General features: G+C 34.1%; 1 protein-coding gene across 1 annotated transcript in view; it reads right to left on the reverse strand.

The window, feature by feature from the left end:
- Positions 1 to 16657, reverse strand: part of LOC149797159 (proteasomal ATPase-associated factor 1-like) — a 45698-nt gene that overhangs the window by 20781 nt on the left and 8260 nt on the right. Inside the window, exons 5-8 of the mRNA XM_089961832.1 lie at positions 12351 to 12446; positions 10855 to 11005; positions 10153 to 10347; positions 5358 to 5449 (exon numbers count right to left, since the gene is read on the reverse strand). Of these exons, the coding sequence (XP_089817958.1) occupies positions 5358 to 5449; positions 10153 to 10347; positions 10855 to 11005; positions 12351 to 12446 (534 nt within the window). The remainder of the gene's footprint in view (positions 1 to 5357; positions 5450 to 10152; positions 10348 to 10854; positions 11006 to 12350; positions 12447 to 16657) is intronic.

A 16657-nucleotide genomic window follows, 5' to 3' on the forward strand; every position in this document is an offset into this window, starting at 1 on the left:
TATCTTTGAAACAAAGCTCTTTATTTTCTGAAGTAGTCATTTCACTTGGTTGCCTTGCTATCTTCATGGTTTCCACACTTTTCTAAAGATAAATTTCCAGGTCATTTCCTGGGGTTTTCCAGGAAGAAATTAATTTTTTCAAGGCTCACATATGACCATTACTGAATGGAATTAAAGAACATTTTAGATTATAAAACATGCATTTTCTAAATCTAAAAATATTTCTCTTTCAAGGCTCTTCAAAAGCATCGAAGTAAGAAAAGATGATCATGTATGTACAAAACCACAAAATGTATCACACGAAACAAGTTTGATTATATTGCTATAAATTGGCATGTAAAGTCATTTCAATGTATAGAATAAAAAGTCTAACTATTTTGCTGCATTATGTTGCTAAGTGGGAACAACATAATGAACATAAATTATGTTTTGTTTCCTTTCAAACCTTTAATTCTAAAGAATTCTATAGCAATATATATATATATATATATATATATATATATATATATATATGCATCTCATAGAAAGTAACATTTCCTATTACAGTATAAAAATAATAAAAAATGCAAATAATTAGAATCTTGTCTTGTAATGAAAAGAGTTTAACGTTGAATTTATATGTGGCAATAAAATTCCAAACAAGATTTTTCAAACAACTTAATCTTCTAAAGACGATCTGTTCAAATATCCATCATTTAAAAAACATTTTCAAAAGGGTTGATTTAAATTTTGATGAAAGACCTTCAAAATTATATACTGTTGTATAAACAAGGACTAAATTTTCCATAAAATCAACTTGTCTTCTTGTAATTCGTTAAATCAGTCCCCAAACCTGTATTGATACAGGGACTCTTATCATTTTTTAATATATACCACCATGTTTGAAAATTCTGTGCGTCGGGTAATTCTGTGCAATGATACGTCATTTCTGTACACATCGGATGATGTATTATTTTGGGTCAAAAATCCATTTTGTATCAAGAAAGAATGATTGCAATTTAATTAAGAAAAGTGATACTCATAAAGTGTGCAAAAATATCCAGCATTTTGACTCAAAATGCATATGAAAATGTGATTTCTAAATGTCAACAAGAAAACCCACTCCATCACCTTCTTGAACCCACAGAGGTTCGTTACAAAGAGCATTTGGAGTATCTGTCCATGAATCAAGAGATGGGGGTTCTAACCTAGAACCCCCATCCCTTGATTCATGGACAGATACTCGAAATTTTCTTTGTAACAAACCCCTGTGCTTGAACCGGCAACCCAGAAAATCTGATTTACTATGTATCTTTAAGAATTATACAAATAAATACATTATATAAAAGATGGAAATGTATACCTTAAAACAATACTGCATTTTAATCCAAGTTTCCATTTATGCAGGAAGTTGTCCCACACGTACAAAATTGTCTGCTACCCAATGTGTCAACTTGCCACTAGAATATAAATTCTCAGGAAATTCACCAGTGTATAGTCTGTTTTTAAATTCTTAAGTAATTTTCCCAATCAGCAAGACATTGTAAAAATGTTACATCCTATTCATTGTTGCTTCTCTTCCACATAGCAGATTAATTTTTTTAATAAAATGTTGAACTTTACTAACTTTTTTACAAGATCGGTTTGTTTGCTTAATATGTCTTGCCATTTAATGGCATTATTACGTTCAATTTTGTAAAACTAGCTATAAATCTGACCTAATTACTCGACTGAAATGCTGACAGAAACAGTCCAAAGTAATGTATTTTATTTCTATTGCCCGATTAGTAAATATTACATGTTTTCAACACTGCACAAAATAGGCAGACATATTGCGAGTCAGAAAAACACGGGAGTGGTATCCCCTATGTCCAAAATTAATATTATTTTGAACAGAATATTATGGTGACAACTGCCTCTTTTCAAATGGTAAGCACTGTTGTATTTTATTTTCATCAATCGGTCGAATTCAGTATGAGTTTTGCTTGAATATTGGAGACGAAAACCTTAAGTGTGCAGAAATGCCAGACAGCATTGTAATACAATGAACAACAATTTCTCATTTCAGCTTTGAGATTCAGCAATTTGGACTACAAATTCGGCTTAAAACAAATAGCAGTCCGTTTTCTAATCAGAGTTTCCTGCAAATATTCCCACCCGATTTTTCATAGCTGAACATTTAGGTTGGAGTGTGGGGTCATTGCAACTGCATATCGAAAATTTTGAATTTGCCGACACTGTGCGGTAGCGACATATGGTAGTCACTTACCAGTGGGATTAGAAAATTTAAACTTATGTTATATCGACTCATACCTGCATGAAATCAATAGGAAAATGATTTATTTTTTCAGAAATGGCAAGTATTATAAACATTAAGCCTTCAATCTGCTGACAGACTAGGCGAACATAAGGCATAGATAAAACCTAACCCTGTACTCACCATTTGCATTACTAGTCACATGACTTCACAAATCTCAAACAACAACACCAGAAGTCCAATAGTCACGTAATATAAAAAACAAACTCCTTTTTAATTTTGTTGTACAGAAATTCAATTATTTTAAATGAAAATCAGATACTTTTTGTAAAAACCAGCAATCTGGCCAATCTGATTCATCAAGCAGAGAGCACAGGTCAGCGTGGTAGTCACGTGATATAAAACTCCAGAAGCTGATCTTGGAATACGTAAATATGGAGAACTTTTTGTTCTTTCGTTTTTTATTACAACCAGCAATATGACTTTCATTTAATATTTTTTAATTTTTTTCTCTACAACATTTGAAAATATGGTTTGTTAGATTTGTGTACTCATGGGACTGACAATGCAAATAGCAAGTGCCAGGTAACATTTCATCAATGCCGTAGTTTTATCTCGTCTTTCAGCAGATTAAAGACATGACAATTTTAATACTCATAATTTCTGAGAAAATAGATAATTTTCATATCAATTTTATGCATGTATCACTCGATCTAACAACGTTTAAGTTTGCTCGGCCACAAGCGGCTACGGTTTGCCATGATCATGGGGGCCTCTTGTGAGACTAGACTAGTTTTCATACCTTCTATGTAACAAGAGATGGATATCGAGCAATCCACTGAGCATTTGGATTGACTCAGCATATATGTTTATTGCATGCACCCAAATGATCCATAATGCACCCTCTGAATATTCTGGTTAGAACTCAATAAATTTAACTCATTATCAGTTTAGTTAGGACTCAATTACATGATTGTTTTGAGCATCAAGTGGAGATGGAAAATTCCTGGGTTTTTCCAGACTTTCATCAATATTTGCATAATTCAAGGACTTTTCACAGCGGGGAAAAAAATTATCAGTTCTCTTGACTTTTTCCCGATTTCCCAGTAGCGTGGGAACCCTGTATCTTTGATCACATTCATGACTGAGTACATTAATTTAAGGATGTTTAATTATATTATGTAAACAATAATATTTATAACAGTATTCGACTGATCAATTTCAATGAGATCACCCAACATGCAACTGGGGCCACTAGATCTTGCACATGTAGGATTTCTTTTTGATCCACTCCCTTTATTTGATACAAAAGACATAATTACCATAATAATACAAAGGAGGCCAGCTTTTAATTCAGTCCAACAATAGAGCAAATACTTATGCAAGTCAGATATCAAAACATGGTCAGCACTTAATTGGGTTCATAAAGAAACGTTCACGGACATAGTTATTACGGTAGAATGTCACATTTTACATTTATTAGACAAGAGGGAACATTGCACTTATGATGATTACACTGGTTATTTTTACCAAACTAAAGAAAGAACTAAAAGACATTTTACTAGATAAACAACTTATTCAACTGATACTTATTTATTCAAGTATTGTCTCCACTAGATGTAAGTGACATTTTCATCAATCAAAATTTCATTGTATAAAATGTAAAACAGAATGTAAAAAAAATAATATATTACTTCTTATTAAAAGATGATAAATTCATAATGTTGATTAAAATTTCCAGGTCCTATCCACCATTTTCGACAATAAAACAAGTGATATATCAAAGTTTCAGTTACCAATTTTGATTGCAATTTTCTTCAAAGTTCAACAAAAAAAGGATCAATATTGGGGGTATTTACTGGTTAAAAAAATGGAATCCACGTCCGACCCCATGTTATATGCAGTTTGCAAGTTATCAGGGCATGAGTTATCTAGAAGTGGTGTATCATGTCATTCTTTATGTAGTTTAGAACCTTCTATAAATATCATCTAACTTATCGAACAATCTTCATATCGTGTCAGATTCTGATTTCCTTTTCTCTATATTTCAGCCACATATTTAACCACTTATACACAGCCACTTCCCTTAACCAATAAACACTATCCATCCTAATTAAGGCTGCTTAAGATAGGTGTACATTAATATCAAAGATTGGCATATCAAGGTACCATATATTCATATCGTGTCAGATTCTGATTTCCTTTTCTCTATATTTCAGCCACATATTTAACCACTTATACACAGTCACTTCCCTTAACCAATAAACACTATCCATCCTAATTAAGGCTGCTTAAGATAGGTTGTACTTTAATATCAAAGATTGGCATATCAAGGTACCATATATTCATATCGTGTCAGATTCTGATTTCCTTTTCTCTATATTTCAGCCACATATTTAACCATTTATACACAGCCACTTCCCTTAACCAATAAACACTATCCATCCTAATTAAGGCTGCTTAAGATAGGTTGTACTTTAATATCGAAGATTGGCATATCAAGGTACCATATGTACTCACTAATAAGTCAAGTCCAAATGCAAATAGCATAGACCATAATCTGAATTTGCATACTCTGCCAGTAGATCATGGTTGCTTATTTTACTGACTACTCAAAACAAACTGCATAGACCCAGATCTTCTGCCACATTATTATTGTAAATCTGGGTTTGTGAAGTTTGTTGTTGGGTCTTTAAGCAAGTACATATGGTGTAACTAACTTATCAGAATGTAGCACTGCTTTACATTAGTAACACTGCTTTACATTAGTAAAGCAAAGGATTTAAGAGTCCTTAAGAAATATATCCTATGGTGTGTTGTATTTCAAAACACTAATCTTCCCTAAATATCCAGTATTCATCTAAGGCTGACAAAGATGGTGACAGAATGAAGTCAGTCAGTAGACAAATCAGAACGCTAATTATTGCTCAGTTAAACTGTAAATACTTTCATATGCAATAAATGTATGATTTTATAAGATTCTAAAATGAGTCAATCTTTTCATTATGCACACATTTTCTGGGAGCACACATGACTGTCTGTCAACTCAGGTATCTGACTTGATAAGATCTCTGAATGTGAATGACAACAACACGTCTTTCTGACAAAACAACACATTTACCTTTTTCCTACTTTGTAAGCCATAACCTTTCAATGTTCCATTTTCACATCCAAGAAGCAGTAACTTTCCTTCTGTTGAGATTTCTCTATCACCTGCAAAAAAAATTGTATAAAAAAAAAAATAATCCTCAAAAATCTTCTCAGTTTATCAACCACTACTACAGCAGATGGGTATGAATTCCAGGGATGTAACTGCAGAGAGGGCTTGGGAGGTAGTACCAGTATTATAATTAGATAAGTATTATATATAAAAAATTAATAACATAAACTGGTTTCTTCTTCAAATATGTTACCTAATCATAATGTCTTATGAAAATAGGTAGTAGGATTCAAGAGTTATAGCTCTCTTAACACCTGACTTTGGTCTCCTAATATATCTATATATGTATTGTTGTTGTTGTGGGATTTAACGCCATTTTTCACCACACGATAGGCTATACTTGGCGGCCAGTATTAATGGTGGAGGAAGAACCCGGGAAAACCCCGGGAAGAACCACCGACCCACGAAACGTTATGGCAAGCTTTCTCAAATACCCACATTGGCCGAATCCTAGACTCGAACCCACGCAGACAGAGGTGAGATGGCAGTGATCTGTAACAGAGAGTGCTCTAGACCACTCGGGTCCCCCCTATATATATATATATATATATATATATATATATATATATATGTATGTATGTGTGTGTGTGTATATATATATATATATATATATATATATATATATATATATATATATATATATATATATATATATCATTAGCTTTGAGTCTTTTGTGAGATATTGGCTAAGGTAAGGACAAAATGTAAGTATGGACACAGTTCTGAGAAGCAATTTTCAAATCCATAGTTAGTAGAACATCTTGCATCAAAAGCTAATTACAGACTTGGGATGGTAGTCTGTTGTGTTGCCGATAAAGGCGACAACATCATTTAGAACTATAAGCTACACTGGCTCAGCTATGAAACAAGTGCACTGTAATGGAGTTTTAGCTGCAGTTGTCCTAAAAACAAGATGCAACAAGAAATGCATTGATCTTGGGGTTAGTTCTTTATAATCAGAGTGGATAACCAATCATATCCAGGAATACTTAGTTTTAAAATATGACTCCTTATTACAGGAGGTTGTGGATGGCTGAGTGGTCCAAATCACTTGCCTTTACAGATTACTCACATATTTTATCTCTGTCAACATGGGTTTGAGTCTCAGCTTAGCCAACATGGGTATATGAGAAAGCTTGCCAGTAGCTCCTGTGTGTTGGTGGTTTATCCCAGATATTTCCTCCACCATAATATACTAGCTGTAATGTACAGTTTATTATGTGCTGCAAAAATGGCATTAAACACCACAGAACTAAACCATGTCATCCTTACATGAGGATAAGATTAAGAAAAATCTCTCTCTCTCTCTCTTCTGATTAGATCAGTTCACTTTAGAGCTCTTGTGGGTCATTAAGACACCCCTGGGGCAAACAGTCCAAGGAAGACAGAGATTTTAAGATAAGTAACCAATTCCTCTATGAGCAGAATTCTGTTCTTTGCAACATGGTGGGGGCCATCATGAGTAAAACTGAACCACCATCATGGAAATGCACATTACAGTAGTTTGAACCATAATCAGGACATAAACATATCCCACTTATCCTACCTGTTGTAGTGAGAATGACTAGAAACATTTCGAGCATGGAGGCTCTATACACTGGTTTTAAAGGTTGTTTTATTCAACCACATCAGAGCCCAAAGAGGATTCCATTTTGGAGAAGGGTCAAAACCTTTTCTTGAGACAAGCCAGAGTTGCAGAATATCTGTGAAGTCTTTGTTCTGGCTTACATACTCTATTCCATGATGCCACTTCACTGGGAGAAAACTCTCCACTCTTCCCTCCTATGCTTCAAAATGGTTAGCCTGCTTGCTTGAGCAATTCTTTCCACCACTCATCTTGAGAAACATAATCTTTTTGGGGCTTACTTGAGATTAGCCAGCTGTGCAGGTGGGGAGAATCTTCTCTGTTAATTTCAACTGATCTTTGCTTCAGGAGTTTTCCTACCTGAGGGGAGCAACCAGAGCTAGATTGTACCTAACTTCCATCATTTTTGGCAAAGTTTGGGAATTGAAATGGTTTGGGGGAAGAGCATGTGGCATAAGAACAGTACAATTCAAGGAATGAGTGTAAACTGGCCAGACTTTCAGATCTGGAACTGGAGAGTGTGATGGCAGAGAGTTTGTTCTAATTCAATGCAAAATAGTCTACACAAGATCAAGCTCAATGAGTGCAGATTTGACTTCAGACAGATGAGGAAAAAGGCTATTAAGTATTCTGATGGAACACTAAGCCAGCTAAGACATACAGCCTAAATGGGATGTGGCAAAGATGTGGATTTATTGGTGGATAAACCATGCCAGAAACTCTCAAACCAAAAGGCACTCATGTGGGGACTTCTGATGTGAATGAATTTTCTCCATACATTGTTTCCTGCCATCAATTAAAGACTGACACTTTGTTCTTCATCTCCAAGAGATTAATGAATAATAAGTGCTTATGAAGACCAGATCCACCTCATGTCTAGGGAACAAGGCAGGAGATTGGTACTTTAGCCTGTCATGATGGCATCTGTGCAGATTGTGATTTCATCAGTTGCTCCTGCAGCAAGATTATTAGTGTATTATTTATTTTTTAAGGGCTCAATTTTCATGGTTTTGTAAAAAAAAAAGACAATTTTGTTAGGACTTAAATTTGTGGTTTTGCCTGTCAAAGTTTGCATATTAGTCCATAAATACCCAAAATAAAGAATACAAACTATGTATGAGCATAAAATTAAAATCTTTTCAAGTTCAATACATACACTAAATATAGCCAACAACACTAAAACAGTACTACCAAATCTATGAGTACAAACAAAACACCTTTCAAGTCAAGATCAATCACATACAGTGTTTTCATATGAAAGCTCTACATCAAAAGAAGACAATGCCATGAAAGTGTGAAGATGCTAAATAAATTGAAAGACAGCTTAATCACTCCTTTGTTTATGTCTTGCTTCTGTACCAACCAACTTCAAATTCCAGACTTGATAATAAATAATGAGTACAAAGAAGAATTAAAATCACACTTTCAAAACTAGTTTGCTAAATAGGTCATGAAGGCCATCATAGAAAAGATAGATGTCACTGGTGATGATCATGACCCAGACACCAATGACAGCAAGCATATCTGGCACCAGAATTGGGCCCAGGGTCAATGCTGAAACTGTCATGTCCATGTGCCTTGTTTGAAGCAGCGACTGGATGAACCAGGAATATTGATTACCATACCTAGTTCCATGAGCAGACAGCATTGGTAGAGACAGTACAAAGCTGTCATCTTCCACCAGGTGATATCTGGTGCAGAAGTCTGATACCAGGTAACCCAGGAAAGATCAAAATAAGCAGTACCAAGGTAAGTATGTGTTTACTGCATACTTACTAATGGGCTGAATGGGCTTCCACACTATGTCAACAGAGGTGACAGTGGCTGTCACAAGACTAATGGAGTTTGCCTCCTTGAATGTTTATTTTCTCACTCTCACATTTCAGTAAGTTCTGTAGCTTAGAGAAATAAATATTTAGTAGTGCAAGTGTATGAAGTAATTGGTGAAGTGATGGGATTTGGTTCTAATCCATCTGTATAAGGACAGACTGCTATCATCTGACTCTAGAATTTTTCCTGCTACAAGTCTGGGAGGGCTAGACTTGTGAGTTAGTTTATGTATTACTAATGTACTATGGTCCGGTATTCTGAAGAAGAAACATTTTTGCCTGCAACATAAGAAAACTCCTCAAACTAGATTTTTGTTTGTAAATTACATATGTCTTCCTTGATCAAAAAAGTACAAACAAATTGTCCAAAAATAAAGAATTCCTATAATTACCTGCAAAATTACTCATGTTATCTAAATATAAATGCAAACAGGTCAAAGAAATTTCACATTTCTATCTCAAGTGTTCCTACTAACAAGGTTTTGGCCCGAAAAAGGTACAATCTATAAAATATTTAAACGATGCCATTTTGGTCTGAAAATCTAACCAGATCAGCTACATATGGATACAAATGAGCTAGTTAAATTTCATTCGAGTTGAGTTGCTTTTGCACAATTCTGATAATATGCTTGTCAAGATGGATGAATGCATACACAGACAGGCAGGGCAAACCAATGATGCCCTGCTGCAAGTATTGGGTGCATGATAATGAAAAACCTTGAACCAATAAATTGGGACCTGTGGTATTTAGTTTCTAAAATTGTATGTAAGTGACAATTATTGCAGACTCCAACTCAGCAGAGCAGATAGTCTCATAATATATGTCAAGTCACCTCTGAAATGTTATTTGCTCTGGTAAGATACTGAATGTAAATTTACAAATATTGAACTTTTAGAAAAATGAATAATGTTCATTGTTGCTCCTCATAAATAAATCACTAAATCATAGATCAAATCATAATTAATATAATAAATTGATTATTTATGCAAATGCATGAGAACATCATAAGAGACTTGTGTACAAATTTATTTGTGCTGCATTTATATGTTGTAGACAATACAATATTCGGAGCAAATATTTGGAAATTTAACAACTGGATTTTTAAAATATTCAGTAAAGACCATGGCATAATATGTTTCTATGTCAATCAATGATATGAAGGAGAACATGATGTAAGTATGTATATAATATTTTAAATGTACAAAATGCACTATGTTTGAAAATACTGAATTGTGCTCAAGTTACATGATTTAAATTGAAAGTGATGGATAAAAGAGTTACTAGGCAGAGAATCTGGTATCCCGAGATTTACATCTTGTGAGGTGTGTGATAAACAACAGCTGTTCACTTCTCCACCACATTCTGAGAATGTTCCCAGACAGGATTGTTGCCCAACATCCCACAGTCGAGCAGTTCCATCTCTCCCACATGTTACAATGTTACGACCCCTGTCAACTATGGCTGTGTCCAGAATAGCTAGCAAAGAAAAGAGTATTTGGATATAAGAGTGGATATAAATTCCAAAAAGTATGCCCTATATAACTGCTTATATGTCAAGTCAAACTGCAAAGAACAAAGATCCTCATCTGCCTCAGAATAATGTGCATGCAGATCGCCCTATACATCCTTTTTCTACTTATTACTCTTAAACAATTGCACAGTCCCAGATCTGCAGGTGCATTATGTGACAGCAGATCTGGGTCTGTGCAGTCTGTAGTTGGACTCAACTTATAAGTGAGTATATGGTACTCTTTGTCATCCCTCTGAACCTCAACTGCATATTTATGCATAATGCATTTCAATATCACAAATGACTTGTTGACACAACTTATCTTTATATTTTCTAAATAGGTCATTGGAACAAGAAAAGCATTTTATCGAGTTCTATCATTAACATTTTTGCCTGTGTAATATGCGATATGAAAATAAAAACTTTAATTTTAAAGGAATTCAGGTTTGACATCTTGCTCACTGCAGGATTACCTCCCTTGTGTCCTATTAATGTTGCTGCACACTGCCCTGTCTCAGCAGACCAAATCTTCACCTGCATGTCTGAGCCAGCACTCAGTACAACAATGCCAGTTGGAAAAAATCGGCAGGAGTACACATCCCCATAATGGCCTTCCAGGTTACGCTGAAATGGTCAGCAACATTTACACTGTTGCTACTATTCCATATTTTAGAATAATGTAATAAATAATGCCTCAATAAGGAATGTGATAAAATGTTAGATATGTTATAGCTTCAAAAAAGATAAAGGACAGAATACAGGCCACCAGGTGAGAAATGAAAGGGGTGAAATACTATGGTAGTGTCTGCAAATGCCACTGCTGCGAATAGCAATCAAAATTTTCAGGTGACCATTTGTATCAATGAAATAAATAGATCTGGTGATTGACAATTTAAGATTTCTGCTGTTGTCTGCAGGCTGGTATCTTTGAAGCTGGTAACTTTTGCAAGTGTAACATATTTTCAAGGCTGGAACAATTATGTAAGGTACTATAATTCTTACAAATAAAAAATGAAATGTACAACTTAGCATTATATCAAACTTTTATTAGCTTTAAAGAAAATCCTCAAAAGAAGAGTGGAATAGTAAAAGAAAATGTTGGTGAATAAATAGCAGTAACTAAAGCTAAACAGAAAACAGATCTGGATTAGAACATTACATTCCTTGTATAATTAAACATGTCACCATACTTTTAGGTGACCTTACATTCCTTGTATAACCAAATATATCGCCATGCTTTTAGTTGACCATACATTCCTTGTATAATTAAACGTCACCATACTTTTAGGTGACCTTACATTCCTTGTATAATCAAACACGTCTTTTAGGTGATATCTGCTAATTATTTAAACAAGAAACTTATCATGGCCTGCATGTTAAGCATGCCCTATATATATAGTCCATATCCAAAGAGGGTGGGTAATACTGGTACCAAAATAAAAAGAAAGTAAAACATGTTAACATGGAAATTAATCTGGGATGGCTATATCTAATGAGAGACATAAATACTGATGCCAAACGGATCACTAAGTTAAACTTCTCGAAAGGCAAATTCAACAAAAATGTGAGAGTCAACAATGAATACAGATAAACAAATTCACATTTAATTTAATTGTATCTGTCATACAGTAATCCCTCACTAAAAGCACCAAAGGATAAAACTGAACCTCATTTAGCATGGTAATGACAAGGAATTCATCTTTCTGTATGAATGTAGATTTAATATTAGGTGTACCTCGGTTTATGAAAATCATAATACAGTACACCTTTACAACTCTGAATCAAGTTATAGTTAAGGATCACAATAACTGTTTTTGACAATAGTATTTACATAACTTTCTATGCTTGATGACATAAAACTGAAGGGAAATCAATTGTATAATGGCACCTGTTTATTATGGACAAACTTGGTCCTCTCTTGAGTCAATACCAGGCTGGCGAATTTTGAAATGCAAGTTTAAAAACTTACCCTAACTTCTCCATTTTTAGTCTGCCATATCTTTAATTTTCCCTCTGAGTCACTGGATACTCCCAGACCTCCAGGTGAGACATCTAATGAATGAATCTAATGGATAGAAAAACATACCGCAACTAGAAATGAACAAAGACTGATAAAGAAGGCAAATTTTATTTTCAGTAGCAGAATCTGATTCATGCCAGACCTAACTCAATGTTGAGTATAATTTATTTTCACTCAATGTTGAGTATAATTTATTTTCAATTTTTGATTCACTTGCAATAGTAATTTCAAAATGTCAATAATTTGCTATTACTGTGGCTAACAATTATTAAAATTCAATACTATTACTGACAGCGGAAGAGGGGACATGCACATATTTGAAAGAGTGGTAAAACAGTGGAACCCCACTATAACGCGATAATTGGGGTCCAAAAGATTGGATTGCGTTAATAGCGGGGTCGCATTCATGCGGGGTTTTACAGTATTTTACTTTTTCAGAGAACAAACTCATTGGCATATATACATTTATTCATGTCTATGAATAGAGTATCAACATCGTTTACTATTGAGCCCTCGTGGCATGCAGTTCATCCATAATGCATGCAATTCCATTGAAAAACTGCACACAAATTTACAATATTCAATAATATTGTCCCAGATCATTGTGTCTGAATTCAATGTCTAATACATAGCATGAACAGAATATTAACCCTGTTTACTTGCCGTCTGATATCATACCGTTGGGGCTTGCAATTAATCCATAATACACGTAATTCCATTGCAAAAATTGCATACATATTTAAACTATTCAATAATTTTGTCATAGATCATTATGTGTCTGAATTCAATGAGAAAATTTAACAGCAAAATTAGGTTAAGAAAGATAAAGCACGTGTACGGTTCATTACGTTCCAGAGTCTATGAACGGTGTCTATACAAATTTCATACTGCAAAAATTTTCTCATATGTGTTTCCATGTACGTTTATCCATTGTAAATTTCCAATAATTAACACTTGTATTCCTACTCGTTTGTATGACTACAGCAAGAATAATTAACAATCAACACCTGCTTTCAGCGTGCATATAATACTTACTTCAGATTTTGTAAATATCGAAAGAAATGTGTGAAAACTATTATACTAATCATTGTGCAATGTGCAGAAAATGACTTGTGTTTGTGAACTTGCTTTTCCATAATGGTAAAATATTTTTATAAAAAAAAGGAAATGAATAATGAGTTCATAAGCAAACACCATATACAGGTAAAACCCGAGAACTAAGTGCAAGAGGCCTAAAATGGTCAAGAGTCACTTTTATAAAAAAATTTAAGCTGAACGCATGTACAATTTCATACCCTTTCAATTTCCAGCTAATAAAGCAGACATTATTTACTGGTCAACTGATTGTGTTTAATAATACCACCAAGCCCAGCAAACATGTTGCAGCTTTCATTTTTTGATGTTTATTAATTGTCAGAATCTTTTATCAACCACTGCATTGCCTGCTTCTTGGTTGTGTATGCAGTTAAAGAAGAACCACATGTTGGCTATTGATTGAGCAACAATTGTATACAGAATTAACTTAAGACAATCACAAAGATGACTTACTGGCTTTACTCATGGATCAGTAATCAGTAACATTTCCGATAATGTTTATTTTGGCATAACGCTTCAAGAACCTGGTGAAATTGTTAAATTTCAGAAGCTAATCCATGATCGTATTATATTAAAATTCATACGCAAACTCTTCTCCAAAATGATAGTAAACGTTTTACACACTATTTCTCATACTTAAAAAAATATTTTTTCCATGTACGAGAAAAATACACATACATATATTTACAATTTCAGGAACCACGCCGAGATTGTATTATATTCAAATTCACACGCGATCTCTTCCCCAAAATGATAATGAATATTTTAGACACTATTTCACATTATTTGAACACAAAATATTTTTTTATGTGCAAGTGAATATAAAAAAATTTGGGAGCCACACCACGTCTGTGTTATATCCAAATTCACGTTATCGTGGGGTGCGTTATGGCGGGGTCGCACTGTACATTCATTGCATTTCTGCCATCACAGGTTCAATCTGCAGTGCAAGTAGAAATTTGTCAAATTCAAAGTTGATTGCCTTATCTGAAATCTCCATTTTTCACCACCTATAAGACTACCTAACACCACCAGCTGAGCCATTAAGAATACCTATTATTACAAATTGTTACACATTTCAACATAAATTAAAGTTAAAATTAATCAAAAACCACCTAAACTTTAATACTGTATATACCTGAGTACTATGGAGTTTGTAGCTGGACTCAACTTAATAAGCGAGTATATATGACAGTGTTTTCATACCAATGCTGTTAGGATATGAAAACAGGGTTTTTCATAAGATTTCAAAACCAGGGGATGAAATATACCTGGTTAGCAAAACCCAATGAGGAAATCTGGAAATGTGAGGGTGAACCTTGAAATCATAAGAGTGAAAAAACATCATCATGATTGAGTAATACCTTTCAATAATCAAGGGGGTATAAATTTAAATATCTTAATTCTTTATCCTAAATTGCCAGATATATATGACATGAAAAAAGTTTTCTCATTAGTGCCTATTTTACTGGCATCTGCCTCAACCATTAGTGTCTATTTTACTGGCAACCTGCCTCAACTTGCCCCAATGAAATTATAAAAAAGCACATAAATTTAAAAAGAAGACAATGAAAAGTGCAGCATATTATTTCAGTAATAAAAGGTTTTATCCATGGGTGAATGAAAATATTCCTGGCAAATTAGTTTCCATCCTTATTGCTTACTTCCTCATTCCCCTTATCTTGTTTGTGTCAAATATTTAATGTGCCAATATCCTTTCAGTGCAAAATGAGCATTCATATTTTACCTTTAACAATCCACAAGTTCAAGTCTAGGATTCAGCCAATGTGGGTATGTGAGAAAGCTTGCCAGTAGCTTATCGTGGGTCGGTGGTTCTTCCCGGGTTCTTCCTCCACCATTAATATTGGCCGCCTAGCATAGCCTATCTTGTGCTGAAAAATGGCATTAAACCCCACAACAACAAAAGTGTATCATTGGTTCTTTAAATGGCTGATGGACTCATTTCTATTATTTTTTTTATTCCAGGTCCTTCAGGATCTGAACCAAACCACATGTCTGAGGTGTATCATCATTAAAGCTGATTGATTACCAACTTTGTCAATGCAAACATCAAGAATGCCACATTTAGCCACAAAACTCATGGGTTTACAGGGCAATTTGATTGTTCAGTTTCTTTATTGAGTATGTCATTATTGTGGTACATAAAATTGTTAACAAGACAATATTATTTGGCTGAATTTTAACTTGCCATTTTTCAAGCAGCTCAGTATTCTGCAAAATACAGACAGGGGCCAAGTTGTCTGGGTTGAACTGGAATTATCATTCAGGACTATTATCAGTAGTCTTTTCACCATATTATTATGTGCTCTTTCAAGCCATACTAGATTTAATGTATATATTTCATTTATTTGTTATTTCTTGTGATTAAATTTCTTAATTTTTATGGATTTCTCATCTAATTTTGCATGAAACATGAGAAATTTCCATGTACAAATTTGCCCAAGGCACACAATTTCCATGTGTAAAATTAAAAATTCCTGTGTTAAACACCTGAGGTTACAGACTATCAAGATTCATTGCAAATACTCAAGATTAAAAATTTATCAGGAACACATAGTAGTCTCCAGTGATCTCCCCTAGAGCTATATTACAGTAATAAATAAAACCCAATGATCTCTTTAAGCAGCTAGACTGTAATAAGTACAATTCTCACTGAGACATATTGTAATGAAGATCTTATCATGTAAGTTATCAACAGCAACTTAGTAATATCTGAAAATTACTTTACAGAATCTATCTAAATACTCTCAACATTTGTGTGACTATAATATAGAGTGATACAACATAGAAAGGGAACATTGCAAAGTATTGTTTAGATTTGTCACATACTGAAACAAACAGCATAATTCCAGTGGATTTTCTTACTGCCCTATATAATCACATATAAGTTGAGTTCAACTGCGATCAACATATACCCTGACCCACTGTCACCTAACATTCCAGCCAACCAGGGTAAACGTTGCTTGTTCAAGTGCTTACTTCTAACAAACTGCAAATATCTAGATCTGCCAGCATATTGTTCAATGGCAGGTCTGGATCTGTGCAGTTGGCAGTTGAATATTATAAACAAGTACATACCATATACAGAAAATTACTTTGACTGAAGGTCACCTTTGACTGAAGGTCACTCACTATAACAA

Source organism: Sinohyriopsis cumingii, chromosome 6, assembly GCF_028554795.1.
Source record: "Sinohyriopsis cumingii isolate HCF-2022 chromosome 6, ASM2855479v2, whole genome shotgun sequence".
NCBI classification, from domain to species: domain Eukaryota; kingdom Metazoa; phylum Mollusca; class Bivalvia; order Unionida; family Unionidae; genus Sinohyriopsis; species Sinohyriopsis cumingii.